This window comes from Gobius niger, assembly GCF_951799975.1.
Source record: "Gobius niger genome assembly, chromosome: 22".
In the NCBI taxonomy this organism is placed as follows: Eukaryota; Metazoa; Chordata; class Actinopteri; order Gobiiformes; family Gobiidae; genus Gobius; species Gobius niger.
In genome coordinates, this window is record NC_136873.1 from 14261235 (window position 1) to 14277556 (window position 16322).

The window sequence follows — 16322 nt, forward strand, 5'->3', positions numbered from 1 at the left end:
TTCAGTAGAAGTGAAAAAACTGCGGTTGTAGCTCGCGCTAGCTAACCGTTAGCATTAGCCCGATGCTAGCATGTAGCATCAAGTTAGCATTCTCCGTTATTCATGTATTTATGGGCTGTTGAACCACTTTGCTCCTCTCCATGTCTTTGTATCTTTATTTAGTAGAAAACTATATTCATAATTCAGCATTTGTGAAAGTAGTTTTTGAATAATTAGAGAAAGTTTAGATTTTTCTCCAAATTGTTTCCCCCCTCAACTGTTTTCAAGCATGACCATACATGGGCTTTTCCAGAGGGTCTGTATAGTCACTTTTCCGTGACTTTTTCATCACTTTCCTCGCTTTTTCACCGTGTTTTCGTCGCTTTTCTCTCACATTGTGCCTACAGGCTGGTGCGGTGCCTCCTTTTCAAGCCAAGACCTTGTCGTTTCTGAAAATATGAGTAAGATCAGAGTGAAACTTCACATTCACACATACCAAATGAACAGAACTAGTCCAAGTCATCGCAAATTCATGGTTAAAATCCCCAAATTGCCTGTTCACACGTCTGCTATTCCCCCCCATTGTCGCCTTTTAAAGATCCTTTTCTGCGTCCAGAGATTTTCCAGCGTTTTCTGCCATTTTAAAGCCCCGGGTCGCTGCGAACTGTAGGATATGTTGTAATGTATTGACACAGGAGCGGGTTGTTGGGGGAGCGCGCCGTGCAGCCGCCTGGCCCGCCGTACAGTGCGAGCATTTATGTCCAAACCCACTTCCTCCTCCGTATTTCATGAATGGCTTTGATTCACTCTGTTTTGACACAGAATCTCACTGAATGCTCGCGTGTGAGGATTACAAAATAAAGTTTACCTGCAAAAAAACGGATCGCCAGGAGGTGGAAGAGGCGATGTTCTCTTTGAAACGCAGGCAAAAACGCTAATTGTTTTTCTCTTTTCTGTCTTTTTCAGAGGGTAAAACGGCAAAGTAAACCGGCGAAAGCGATGGTAAGATTTCCCTTAAAATGCTTTTCAGGATGTGCTGGAGAAGGGTTTACACAGCGGTCGCATTCTCCCATCATCAATACAAGATCTTGGTGAATGATAATTGGAAAACTGGATCTTTTCACTTTGCGGAAGCTTTTTGAAACAATGCCACAACTAAGGGCGTCCAATCAAATATTAGATCATTGTACTTCTCACCTCATAAAATATCTGATCATCCAAGTACCACCAGATCCAAATCAACATGATATCAGGACTAAAACAAGGCTTTAAGGGCATAAAATAGACATAAAATGGGACTAATGTGTGTCTGAACTGTGTCCAAACCTGAAAAATGCATAAATGAAAATATAAGGCTGGGCAAGTACTCTAAAAATGTGAGAAATTGTGTCTTTTTATAGTGTATTTTTCAGAAGGTCCTTGCAGAAACATCCCCCATCATTTATAATGTATAACATTGATTCTCAACTGGTGGGTCGGGACTCAAAAGTGGGTCGTGAGCCTGTAGGGAACTTTTTTTTCCAATATTTTCCATCTGAAGCTACACGGAAACACACTGGAGTCTGTTCAAATTAATATTATTGGGTTGTTCTGATCATAATTTCAGTCTTGTTCAATAAAAACATGTGGTAAATACAATAGTTTATCAGATATATGACAAATTACAGTTTCATTCGGGTCGCAGCTTGTTATTAAGGTAATGGCGGGTCTCGGAGCCAGACCACTTTAGAACCACTGATGTAAAACATGGGCATTTGCGGAAAATGGTTCTTAACTTAAAGCTATAATGGTGAGGTTCGGCCCTTGGTGTTTTGGTGATGATGAAAATCAGCCCTCCGTAACGCAAACTTGTATCATCGACAGGACTACAGCCATTTCTTTGGCAAAAACAGCTCCTTGTTTTGGAGTTTGAGGAGGAGAGCGCTCCTTGTAGTCATGGCTGCCTCCGCCCACCTCCTTCCTCAGCACCACCTCAGGCTAACGGCGAAAGCACTGGCGTCTGGCGCACCGATGTGTTACGCAAGATTCCATCTTCAACTTGAGCAATGCTGTTGTTGCGCCAGGCGTAAGATCGGGCCCTATGAGTTTCATCCATTAAATTGGTCTATAGTGCTTTAAGCTACAAGTCATAAAAAGACACTTCTCAGCTCGTTGCTAATCATTAGCAAACAGTGAGAATGGGGGAGGACTGAGACACAAATTACACGAGATGAGAGATTTGTAATAATGAAGAGAGATCAAATTTATTTTTTATTTATTGGTTTATTTGGCCGGGACAGTGCATGTTAATGAACATACATGGGTCTCATGCATGTAAACAAGCCACACCAGATTGTAGCCTTGGGCTCAAACACACTCGCATTCATCCTGGCCTATTGTACATGTTTTTTGTGGTAGGGGAAACCGGAGTGCCCGGAGGAAACCTACGCAGACACGGGGAGAACATGCAAACTCCACACAGAACAGCCCCGTTCCTGGTGGGAATCGAACCCGGACCTTCTATGAAGCACGAGCGCTAACCGCTGTACTACCGTGCCACCAAATATTTCCTTTTACTGAATGAAAATCCATTTAAAAGTGCAAACCAATAAGTTATGTAAAGATTGTTGGGTAACTATTAACTAATTAAAAAAACTCATCTTTTTGCTTTGGCCTTCGGTTCCATGTAGACAAGATACAGTTTGTGCCTTTATATATGACCTGTGTTTAACTTTTATTGTGTTTATTGTACATATTGTTACTGTTCTTGTACAGCACTTTGGTCGACTATGGTTGTTTTTAAATGTGCTTTATAAATAAAATTGACATTGACATAAAGATAGTGTAATAAACCTGTCTGTCAGTGTTGCCACAGAGTAATCTGATAACAGATTCCTGATTACTCCTTTTAAAAGTAACTTAATTACTTTACTGATTACTTGATTTTAAATGTTGGATTGCAAGTTACTTCATTAGTTACATTTATCAGCTGCCGACCTCAACTCCCCGCCTCAAAATATACGTGACAATCGGTTTTGCCAAAACTCGCGTTATTGGAAATGCATTTTAACACATTGACGCTGTGTTGGGGATTTAACTGTTGAGTGCCAACAATCCAGAAGATTTGTTTATGATATTTGTAGCACCACAGCATATTCTATGTTACAGCTATGGACACATGCTATGGCTTGTTTGAAAGGTGAGACTCTAAGCTCACAGTATGTGAAAACCGTTTAATTCTCCGTGCCTTTGTTCCTGAGAAATCCTAAGCTAAACAGAGGCAATTTTTTCTAGAAACGGAGATATCGTGTGTTTTATGAAACACATCTGTCTCCCTCATTTCACTCTCTTCACTGAGCTGTCACTGAAAACAGGGGCTTCAGAAAAGAGCATCGACTATTGAGAATGTCTGGGTGTGAGTTTCACGTTAGAACATAGAGCTGAAATATTGTGACAAAAATATATTGCGAGGATGACCCGCGGTAAACGGCGCTCACGTCTGACACAAGGTTTATTTTTAGACCAAACAAACTGTCGGCTCTTTGACCTCATTGGTCCACGATTATTAGGCCGACTGCTAAAAAATAAAGAGCGATCTGAAGCACAAGGTGTGGAGATCGTTGTTCTGTGCAGGAGATCTCTCACTTCCTCCTCTCTCTCTGACACTGCGCTGCTGCAGGACCGATGGGCGGGGCATTGAAAACGAGGGGCGGGTTCAGATGAAATGTCCAGATCGTGACTTTTCACAAGCTGTATTGCCTGTATTTCAGTTCTGTTCTTCACAGAGCTCCCAAAACCGCACACAAGGTGTAATAGAGTGTCTAGTTTCGTAATTTAAATTCAAAAGCTTGTTTTTTGTGTTTGTTTTTCGCCCTCAATGTGTTACCAGCGACATCGACAGCTGCTGCCTCTCCTCCTCTTTTGTCCACAAAGGTGTAAAGTCGCCTCATGATTCCTGACGCAGCTCAAGAACAGCCACACGGATTTTAAAGGGCCTCTGTATCAAGTCCCCCTTCACCCACATTCACAGCAGAGCACACAGACTGCGGAGGAACTGTGGGCGAAGTGTCTGGCTCGGAGACACATCAGCAGGACAAACAGGGGGCGGTGAGGGTTGCACCACCACCGAGCTAAATCCAGACGCCGCGAACCTCATCAATACCGAAATACTTTGCTCGTTTCCTCGACATAACGCCTGAGTCTGCCACTGCTAAGGGGGAGTGAGCCACGGCGCCGCTGTTCCCCCCTGCACCAACAGCAGCTTCATGCGGTCGGCCGGAGCAAACAGAGATAGGCAAAAACACGGGCAGAGTCATGAGGAACCTTTTTTAGATCTGTCTATTTCAGTGCGAGGCTGTCTCTGTTGTGGTCATTTATCAAAACAGGCACAACCCTGAAGGAATGAAGCTTAAAGGGGCTAGATGCAAGTTAGCCATTTTATACTCACTACTGCCACCTCAGGTCGTACTTGTAACTGCAGCTTCTATATTAAAGGAATAGGCCACTGTTTTTACATACTGAGATATGTTCTTACCTTAGCTTTGACGAGTTCTTTAGGACCTGTCTGGCCTTCAGTCGTAAACACAGACGGTGTTAGCATTTAGCCTCTCCCTCTCTCCACTATAGCTCCAAAACAGGTCAAGATAGAAGCTACCAAGCTCTTCCACGTTTTCCCTATTTAAATATGGTTACGTGAAGTGTTCCACTACAAAGTATAAATACACAAAATTAAACAATGTGGATTTTCTAAGCGGATAAAAGGGGGGACTATATTGTAAGGCGTAATAATACCAGGAGTAGTTCGAAATCCGTGCAGTAATCTTCACTTTACTGTGGCAAGACATCAATGCGGGATCTTTTTACGTCATTCAGTCTGAGCTCATTTTGGCTCATATTTGCTGTAGATGGCGCTCCTTATGTTTCCCTCGCCTAATCAGCTCCAGTTTGGCTTTACCCCAATCCAAAAGCTTCTGGGAAAAAGGTGAGAAAACAGCAAAAAAAATGAGGCGAAAACAATGATGGAAATGTGACAAAAAAGTGAGAAAACATTGACATAAAAGTGACGAAAAATTGATGAAAAAGAGGCAAAAATGTGACCATAAAATTACAAAAATTTTATTACAAAATGACGAAAAAAATTACTAAAATGTGACAAAAATGTGATACAAATTTGACCCAAAAAATGACAAAAAATTGGACAAAAAAATGACAAAAATGTGACTAAATGTGACAAAAATTTGATAAAAAATTGACGAAAAAAATACAAAAAAATGTGACAAAAAAATGACAAAAAGTTACAAAAATGAGTTGAATGCCCAACAAAAAAAATGATGGAAAAAAAAAATCTGATGAAGTGAGGAAAAAGATCCTCTCGGTTCAGGCGAGTTTAAATTAGCCTTTAGCTTCAAGACAAAGGAACTCACTGGTCTAAGCTAATCTTAATGGAAATCAATACAAACAGGAAGTACTAGCGCCCACAGCTTCAGTTCAGAGGAACTAGCGTAGCCACATTGTGCAACAAGCCAATTCTGGCCCACAGCCACTTTCGCCACATGAACGCAGTTAAATGGGTAAAATGCAGCACATTTATTTATCTATTACTAATGATTTACATCACTATATGGACGAGGAATCCTCCGTTGTTTAGCGCCTCGCCCCTAAAGGCAGCTCAGTGAGACGCTCTGAGCCGATGACCCGCTTTAAAGAGGGGGTATTATGCTTTTTTCAGTCACATAGCACCAGTCTATATCACACTACAATGATGAGCAAACCTTCTGTTGGTCTGTAAATGCAGTAAATAAGAATAACTTCCTTGTATAAAATGTCTCTCTCAAAATGGCTGTAGCGAATGTCTTGAAATAGGCCTCTGTCTCTTTAAGAACCTCTGACCCTTTCCGAGGAGCAGTGGTTGGTGACTCGGCTGGTGACGAAAGCTCGGAGGCGTCTCCAGGAGGTGGGGGCGTTCCTAGGAGGACTCAGGCAAAACATATCCCTAAAATGGCCGCCATCAGAGTTTTTACAGATTACTCAAAAATACGTGAATGTGCCAAGGCAACACTTCAGGCATGTTTTTAATGAGGGAATGACATAATAACATGGTGTAAAGCTTGAAAAAGTCGGTTTTGCATAACACCCCCCCTTTAAGACTCGATGCGCAACTCACACAATGAAGCAGTTTTCCAGATAGTCACATGACCAGATGTTACTGAAAGAGGCTCTGACGCAGCTTCAGGAAGAGCCATACAAGCTTTATTGTATTTGTATTGTATTTTATTATGTTTGTGAAGGCTCTGGGGTCATTAATGGGGTGTTTGCTCATATAAAGGTCACTATGCTCATGCTTCTATGGACTTTTTTACTCCCTCTATTTAATTGTCTTTTGTAACATCTCACTAGCCCAGTACTAGACTGGCTGATATAGTGAATAAATCATCATTACAGTGGTTATTTGATTTGTATATGTTTCCCTCAGATCTTTGAACAGATGATGAGGTTCTATAAACCATTGAAAGGTGACCGTCTGTGCTTGTGTCCCACAGCTGAAGGTGACGGAGTACCACGTGCGCTCCTCGGTGGTCTCCCGCTACGCCGTCACCACCGTCCACAGCTCCGTGTGGAACCAGCTCTCCGTCACCAAAGAGGCGGCGTTCGAGGTGGACCTGCCGTCCGCCGCGTTCATCTCCAACTTCACCATGTGAGTCCCGGAAGTATGTTTCCCAGGAGATAATGCCTGTTCATGAGGCTGATGATGCCACACAGGCTGGAGTGATGCTTTGGTCAGGTCGTCTTCATTTGTGGGGAAATAATCTCATAGTATCAGTCAGGTTGTATCATTTATTTGAGCTTTTAATCTCTAACATTGTTTAAAGAGCGAGTCTCTTGGGTCACGACTTGTCATGATACCTTAAAGGCCCTGAGAACCAGTGGGTTAAAAATGCGATATTGATGTAAGAAAAATATCTCGTCCTGATTTTCATGTGCTCTCACCATAAGCCCCTCCCACCCCCGTCCTCGTGCTCCCCTGTGCTGTGCAGCTGTTTCAATAAAGAGGAATTTGGCAAGTTGGCAAATCATTTCCTGGGCTGGGCACCGATACCAGTACTTTAGATAGATAGATGATACTTTATTGATCTCACAGATGGAGAAATTACATTGGATGAGAGAGCATTCGGCAGCGGCACCCATTCACTGCGCACCACTCTTTTCTTCGAAAGTTACAGAAAAAGTAAAAAGCAAGTCTTAAGGGGAGACACTATAGGCAAAACTCAATTTTTTCAGTTTTCAGGTTTTGGGCCAAATTGGTCTCTGAACATACAAGCTTTCACCCGGAAACAGAAAATATCCCTAATCTTCACAAAAACATGTTTAAATATTGCGCTGATTCAATGTTCCCCCATAGACTTATATGGGAGAATGCAATTTCAAGGGCCTTTTTCTCAAAACACATTTTTCTGTCATTGTGGGGACACTATGTCCACGTCAATCGGACCTAAACACTTCAAATTTTCCAGCCTTGGACTGAACAATATTTGAAAGATTTTTTCAGAGGGATTTTTTATTATTTAATCCCTAAGACCCATTTATTGAGTTTTGAATGTCAAAAAATAAGGCGAAAACTACATTTTTACAATTTTTTCCACTAAAAACAGCTTATTTTAAAACTAAACAAGAAATCCTAAATCTCCTCTGAAAATGTCTTTGCAACTCATTTATAAATAAAATGAAACCATAAATTTGAATGTAGCTCTATCCGAAAAGATGTGAAATTTGGGGCATTTTTAGGCATAAAACACCTTGTTCTTGTATGAAAACATAAAATGACAGAAAACTTGCAATGTATTTTTTTCTCACATTTATGCCAGTGATCGACAGCAAAAGTTTCAAATTGATATCTGTAAATATGCATGTTTTCCCTATTCCCCTGCAGTGTCTCGCCTTAAGCACATACACACACATTAACACATAACACATTTTTTTGGATGATACACTGTACGTGAGATGTTTGTGTCTGTGTATCAGCCCGGTCCTTTCCCCCGTGGCTTGGCCTTGGTGTGGGATGTAGACATTGCACAGGAAGGATAACGGCCCAGCTGCTCTCCTGGGTTCCATGGAGGGTGAAAATTATTCAGATTTTAGCTTTTAAATAAATCAATGTGATTTTTCACCGATCTTCAACATTATTCAGACGTCCGCAGCAGGTAGTGGCCTTCTCAGTCCATCCGAAGTTCTGCAAAGCCCCGAGATCTGTCCCAGGACCTCCCGAGACGTCTCCCCTGACTTTGCCAAGATGTAATCCATCAATCAGTTCCTCACGCTGGCGCTTACCGCTTCAAAACATAACGATACTTGTTTTTTTCGATACCGATACCCGAACGAGACTTTTTCCGATACCTATACTAAATTATTTGTCGCTTAGGACCATAAAACAGATGAATAATGTTCATTTATTACTTTATATACCGCCCAGACCTTGGAAGCTAAGCAGGGAAGGGCCTGGCAGGACTTGGATGACCAGGAAGCCTAGCGAATGTAGTGAGTGAGTGGTTGGTGGTGGTCGGAGGGGCCGATGGCGCAGACTGGTTGCCTCGCTTCCGTCAGTCTACCCCAGGACAGCTGTGGCTACAATAGTAACTTACCACCACCGAGTATGGAGTGAACGAACAGTGCAATGTAAAGCGTCTTTGAGTGTCCAGAAAGGCGCTATATTAAACCAATGCATTATATTAATACTGCATCATTTTAGCGTCATATATTTTATCTAAATGAAGTTACTGAACTGATCGTATAAAGAGAGCTCCCACAAGAAAATCACTGAATGGACAGGACTTTAATTTTGTTGAACAAAAACAAAGTATTTTCTTTCCTAGTTATCTGCTCCAAAGCCTGTATCCGTCTAGCAGGACTGTTGATTTTGGAAGGCAGAATTGCAGCCAGGATAAAAATAAGCATTGTCAGACAAACCAGACTTCCTCCAGAAAGGCGCTTTATAAAACCAATACATTATTATTATTGTTATTATTATTTTCCGTCCATTTGCATCACTTGTTTGAGGTGAAACAACCAAGAAACGTCTTTTAACGAGAAAAGGGCGGACATTTTTTTTTCTATTTTTTCCCCCCTAAAATTTCCACTTAAAAAATAAAAAAAAATCCCCAATTTTTTTCATGTTTTCCCCCCAATTTTCCCCAAAATACAAAGTTTTTTCCACGTTATTTCTCTTTTTTTATTCCCCTAAATTTATCATAATTTTTCCACTTGTTTTTTCCAAAATGTTCCCACTTTTTCCTTTTTTTTTGTTTTAACTTGTCTTTCACTTTTTTTTTCTTGTTACTTTGGATGAACAACAGCATCTCTCACTGCTGTTTGAGAATATAAAAATGTTATATTTTTTTTCAGAAGGTTTTAAACCATCTTTTTCGATACCATACTGGTATTGTTTAACGGTCCCCCGCCCTATTTGCAAACCACTATTATGCAGAACTTGTCCACTTTAACACTTGGTTTTAAATTCCCACATTGACATCTGAGCTGTTTCTGACCATTTCAGTGCTTAAATTGTCTTAAATACGCAAACTCCATCTGACTTTTCATATAATCTGCATATAACTATTCAAAGGGGAAGCAAAAGTGCAGCTAAAGCCGCCTTTGTGAGACATTATTTATAAAACACGTGTCCCCAAAGTTGTCCTCAAAGCGCTGTCAGAAAAACACCTTTAAAAATATGTTAATGTTGTTGACGGCAAAGATTCCGGCGCCTTCAGTTCACACGCCTTAAAGGAGAAAATCAAAATCCGGAGCCTGATTTGATTTGGAGGAGGTTTGGAAGCCGCTCGCGTTTAAAAAATGCTAAATATAAGCAGAAGTGAGCCAGCAGTGAGCGGGTCAGGAGGGGGCAAACCGCAGCGCATGAATACGGCCTCTGTGTGGACGCCAGGGTAAAGATAATTGAGAAGAATTACATTTTAAAAAAAAACATCCAATTCCTTTTTTTCCCCCCCCCTGCCGTTCACCGCACGCTCTGTTGCTTTAGGACCAGTGTGACTCTGAGTCTGGGCAAGAAGGTCCTCGGTTTGATCCCCGGGTGGAGTTTGCATAGGTTTCCTCCGGCCATGGTTTCCACTACCACGAAAAACATGTAGGTTCCCTTCTGGGCCCGGACTACAGAGAGAATGAATTTCCCTATGGGGATTAATAAAGTATACCTTAACCATAACCTCACACTGCAGGTGAATATGGAAAAAAATGTAAATTTACAGATATCGATTTGAAACGTTTGATGTCGATCACTGGCATAAATGTGAGAAAAAAATACATTGCAAGTTTTCTGTCATTTTATCTTTTCATATAAGAACAAGGTTTTTCATGCCTAAAAATGCCCCAAATTTCCCATCTTTTCGGCGACGAAATCTGAATAACGGATAGAGCTACATTTTTTCTTGTTTAGTTTTACAATAAGCTGTTTTTTAGTGGAAAAAAGTGTAAAAATGTAATTTTCGCCTCATTTTTTGACATTCAAAACTCAATAAATGGGGCTTAGGGATTAGATAATAAAAAATCCCTCTGAAAAAATCTTCCAAATATCGTTCAGTCCAAGGCTGGAAAATTTGAAGTCTTTAGGTCCGACTGACGTGGACATAGTGTCGCCACAATGACAGAAAAATGCGTTTTGAGAAAAAGGCCCTTGAAATTGCGTTCTCCCATGTAAGTCTATGGGGGAACATTGAATCAGCGCAATATTTAAACATGTTATTGTGAAGATTAGGCATATTTTTTGTTTCCGGGTGAAAGCTTGTATGTTCAGAGACCAATTTGGCCCAAAACCTGAAAACTGAAAAAATTGAGTTTTGCCTGTAGTGTCTCCCCTTAAAATGACAGCACAGAAACAGTGCTCTTGAACGCAACTCTAGCACCGGCACTCGGAGCAGCTGCTGTTTAGCGTTCGTAACATAGGTGATCAACGGGACTTAAGCGCTTCCCAGTGGTCGCCTCAGAGGGTTTACGGGTACCCGGATCCCGCACAGTGGTTTGATTGCTCTTTATTTCTGCTTTTGCTTTGTTTGCTTCATTTCTGTTCGCTGTCAGCCGCCGTTGTGTCCTAGCTCTCGGTGCACACCATAGACTGTATGAATAGGACTCACTGTAGGACTCGGCCCTTGCTCCAATGCTAACAGTCCGGCCCTCATTAGTACGAAAACCAGCCTGGTCTCTTTAATTGTAACTAACCCAGCGTTATCACAGGAGGAATATGTAGCTCTAGATCAGGGGTGTCAAACATGCGGCCCGTGGGCCTGATCCGGCCCGCGAGATGATTTAATCCGGCCCCTGACCTGTAGAGCAGTGGTTCTCAACCTTTTGGAGCCGCGACCCCCATTATAACAGTTAAAGGGGTTTTTGACCCCCGCCCGCGTCACACCGTGAGAAACATAATTCTTAAAAAACTAAGAAAAAAACAAATGGCTAAAATAGAATTCATCAAATAACTAACATATAATGGCACTCTGGTAAAATAGCACACACAGGCGACAATAAAATATTATATTATATGCTAATAGAAAAATGTATATGTTATCTACATGATCTGGCGACCCACAAATTTGTGTTGCGACCCCCTTGGGGGTCCTGACCCCTAGGTTGAGAACCACTGCTGTAAGGCATGAAGTCCAGAGTATGTAAAAAAAAAAAAGTAAGTCTCTATCCCATTCCTGTGCGGAGTTATGACTTTTTAAAGAATGCTCATTCTAGCCACTAGGGGGCATTACATTTAAAAAAAGAAAGAGTTCCACACGTGTCCAGCAGAGGACACTGACATAATAAGAGCTCAGGATATGAACAACACAATATATAGCCACGAGGTTAATGGACAGTCTTGCCCCAGGACAGCTGTGGCTTCAATAACAGCTTACCACCACCGAGTGTGGAGTGAATGAATAATGACTATGTAATACTTTGAGGAACTTGTGACGCAGGCTTGTAAAGTGCAATACAAGTGTAAGCCGTTGTTATTAATGAAGCTGCAGTCAAGTTGGGGCTTTGACCAAATTATTATTATTATTATTTATTTATTGGGAAAATGTTCTCTATTATATGCAGCCCACGACCCAAAATGAGTTTGACACCCCTGCTCTAGATAGTTCCAAAAAAAATTGGGACCAGGCTTTAAAGTTGTTTTGAACGTGTCTAAAGTCCAATGCTTTCCAATGGGGGACTAGTGGCCATATGGAGGTACTACAGCAATGACGCCTGGGGCTTGATGGTTTGAGGAGGCAGGCGGGGCGGCGGCAGGTTGACGCGACAACAATAAATATATATGTCGGTGGTCGAGTCCAGTTTATTGTCCAGTTCTACCCCCAGGGACTTGTGGGACGGTTCTATCTCCACGCCGTATGTGCAGCAGCTGTGGCTCATTCTACACAGAGACATATGTCTGACAGTCGGAGAAACGCATGGTCCGCGGGCATCAAAACAAACATAGCCTTCAGCCGGCAAATAAAACCACACAAAGGGCTGAAAACCAGAACGAGAGGCAGAAATATGAGCACGAGATCCAGCGGAGACGGGACGTTCTCGACGCTGATCCTTTGCATCACCCTCTCTCTCCCTCCTCCTTTTGGAAGTCGCCAAACACACACAGTGCATACGTTCACCTGGCCGCATGCCCCAGGAAAAGCTCGTTGCGGTGAGTCGGATCGGGACATTCCTCCTGAAACTAAGAGCTCAGTGTTCTGCGGGCTGTGGGCTGGCTCCCTCCGCACGTCGGCGCGTTTATTTTAGCTAAGCCTAATGTTTTTACTCTCTTTGAATGTGATTTTTCCAGGGTTCTGACCTTAAATTTAGCACCTTGTCATGCGACTCCCAATACCGGACTGTACTTTTAGACGTCACATTATGTACAGTATCCATTTTGTGAACTTTTAAACCATGTTACAATGTTTCTGTCCTCTTGTAGTACAGTATATTGTGAACTCAGACATTTGCGGGGGAAAATATAAAGCTTTTGTATCTTGTAGATGAGTTTTCTGTGATGGTGGCCCTGAAAAGTGACCTTGCAAGTGGTGAAATGTGTTTAGAAACTAGTCCCTGTGAAGAATTCGGATGCTACAAATGGAAAGATAGGAATGAGTTTGTTTTTGTGGCTTCATCTTTCACTGTAATAATAGTTAATTCCCTTCAAATCTGCTTGTGTCGTCTTATTTTGTCTCGGTAATTGTTTTCTCCACCTTTCACTCTAACTGTTGCCAGTAGGGGGCGCAGACTCTGTGAATGAATTAAGGAAGGAAGGACTTTGTTTGTTTATTTTGTGATTAGTCTGGGCAAATTTGGTCAATCTGAATAATTGTCATGGGTCTTTATGGGTTTATGGGTCAATTTATTTTGGCAGAAACTGCTCCTGGTTCTGGAGTTTGGACGAGACAATGGTAGATTCCTGTTTCTTAAATGAAACTGGAGGAAAGCCTTTGTTTTTCTTTGAGCTGAGGTTTGTATAAAAGGTCAGTCTAAGGCCCCGTCCATGCGAAGTCAAGTATATCGTCCATACGAGCCCGGCGTTTTGAGGGTCCCAGAGGGGAAAGATCTCAAAACGCCGTTTACGTGGCGCCGCTGTTACGACGTCTCCGCAACTTTTACTGGTGGTGGTGTCTGTTATCCATAATCTACTGACCTTATAATGACCTTATAACTCATGGATCAATGATGGTTTTACTCCGCTCCTCTTTGTAAAAGCCACTGACAGGTTTTTCTGCTTAATCCCGTTACGTCTGAAGAATAAACTCACCTCCTCGTCTCTTCTGTAGATCCTAAATCCTTGAATCAGTTTCATTTTCACTGCTTCCATTCCCTCTACATCTTGTCCTATTATCTGTGTTAGCGTCACAGCGCCTCACACAGGCCTGGAAGATGAATTGCGCCGTTTTCACAGACCTGAGTCGACCCATGTGGACGCACACATTTACCAAGCTGTCTTCGTGCCTATAAAGAAAGTTTCTGAAAATCTAAGCATTTTGCCTTTGTGTGGATATAGCCTAAGTTCATGAATCACCTACAAGCTTATATTTTTATTACACTCCAACACTATGTGAAGAGCGAGAATAGAAGAAGGCGAGTGCATCAATGGTCTGGGAAAGAGTGAGAAGGTAGACCGGTGCTCTTCGAAGACTGGGCTGAGCTTTGTAAGAATAAATCTGCTGAGACTGGCTTGTAGAGTAGCTTGTGCCAAGTAGCGAACGCAGTCAAAGAAAGCAAAACAAAGTCCGAGGCACTCGAGTCATGTAGCAAAAATAAAAGATGATTATGATTATGGACCAGCCTACGCGTTTCGACCGCACAGGTTTTCGCCAGGGCATCGATGAAGGACCTTTATTTTTGCTACATGACTCGAGTGCCTCGGACTTTATTTTGCTTTCTTTGACTGCGTTCGCTACTTAGCACAAGCTACCCTACAAGCCAGTCTCAGCAAATGTATTCTTACTATGTGAAGAGCTTTGGGTGACTTGTGTCATGGTAAAAATGGTTAATGGACTCAACTTGTATAGCACTTTTCTGCTCTCATCAGGCCCAAAGCGCTTTACAGTAAGGAACCAGTCACCCGTTCACTCTCTCATTCATACACTAGTGTACTCAGACTCTGGAGGCAGCTGGGGAGAAGTGTCTTACCCAAGGACACAACGACAGTGTGCATTTTGTGGGAGCTGGGATTCGAACACCTGACCTTCCGATCAGGAGATGACTCGCTCTACCAACTGCGCCACCGTCGGCCTGTGAAAAGCACTATATGAATAAACTTCCATTCCATTATAGATCATTACGACAATGGTGGCTGACCGGTTAATGCTCTTGCCTCACAGAAAGAAGGTCCCAGGTTCAGTTCTCGTGCAGGCCTTTCTGCGTGGAGTTTGCATGTTTTTCTCCCTGTGTCAAGATGGATTTCCTCTGGTTTCCCCCAACAACCAAAAACATTAGTCTGATTTGATGTCTGACGAATTCCCCAGCAGCATTGAAGCTAAAAGTGACGAAAACGCAACAGAAAAGCAACAAAAAAGTGATAAAAATTAGATGGAAGAAGTGACAGAAAAAAAAAGATTGAAAAAAAGGTGATTAAAACAGATGCGAACCCGACAAAAACACTTCCAAAATATGACAAAAAAGTGGCAAAAGATCGACAAAAGCAAGCAGGAAAAGCAACAGCGACGCAACAACAACATGACTAAAGAATGATGGACAGCAACAAAAAATCAACAGGAAAGCCGTGAAAGAGAGACAATAAAGTGACAGAAATGCGCTGAAAAAATGTCCAAAAAGTCATAATCAGGTCTTGGCTTTCAAATGAGGCGTCACACTCGTCTATAGCCAGCTCAAGTCTAGAAGCTTTTATTTTTGGGTAAAGCCGAACTGGAGAAAATGTGCTCGGTTAAGGCCGGGGTTTAGAGGTTGAATTGAATTGAATTGAAATCTAAGCATATATTCAGCATAATAAAAACCTCCATTTTGTGCACCAACAAGATCCTTTTTGTCTTAAAATTCCGAATATATCTTGTTATATGGACGCTTTATCATGATTCATATGTATTGTATCGTGAAGTTGTTGGCGATACCCAGCCCTACAACATGAACGGTTTACGTCAAAGTCGTCACATCATTACAATGAAACATGAAATGAAAAAAAAATGTCAGCTGACCTTGTTCTTCGATCACTGAACTTTGACCTGATCAGCTGCGGCGACTGCAGATCAAGGCCGTGTGTTACCGACAGATAAACACAAGTCACGCCTTAACCGTATCTTCAAAAACGATTTTTAAAATGCCCGAAAAGAGTGAAACAAGTCTCCTTCAAAGCGCCGGAGCAGCAGTTGTGATTCTTGAGGGTGTAGCGCTCCAGTGGAAATCCCTCAAAGCGTCGCCAGCGCCAGTCGGTGAGATCCGCCCGTGTTTGCCGCTGTTTTCGAAGGGAAATTAGTCTTTATGACCCCACGCCTCCCAGTTTCACATCGCATCGGCTTTGTAAACAAACAGGTGGCGTGTTTTTGGGTGGAATGAGGCCTTTTACTGTGATGTAGCTGGAAATACACGGCTAATGTGGCCCTCCTGATAACATCTATGGTGCTGTAGGTCACTTTGTGTCCGAGTTTTGGAGACTTTCTGACCCTGAGAGCAGTTCTAGTAACAGTTCATGGAGATCTTTGAGCCAAAACATGACTTTTATTTATTTATTACATTATCTGTTTAAGGGCAGACACTACAGGCAAAAGTAATTTTTTTTCAGTTTTCAGGTTTTGGGCCAAATTGGTCTCTGAACATATAAGCTTTCACCCGGAAACAGAAAATATGCCTAATCTTCACAATAACATGTTTAAATATTGCGCTGATTCAAT

General features: G+C 42.0%; 1 protein-coding gene across 1 annotated transcript in view; it reads left to right on the forward strand.

Annotated features, from left to right (window-relative positions):
* Positions 1–268: 268 nt before the first annotated feature.
* The window catches only part of itih6 (inter-alpha-trypsin inhibitor heavy chain family member 6), a gene marked incomplete at its 5' end in the record, with an annotated part of 39084 nt that continues 23030 nt past the window's right edge, over positions 269–16322 (forward strand). The window contains 3 exons of the mRNA XM_079581132.1: positions 269–295; positions 946–981; positions 6498–6652. Coding sequence (XP_079437258.1) covers positions 269–295; positions 946–981; positions 6498–6652 — 218 coding nt within the window. The remainder of the gene's footprint in view (positions 296–945; positions 982–6497; positions 6653–16322) is intronic.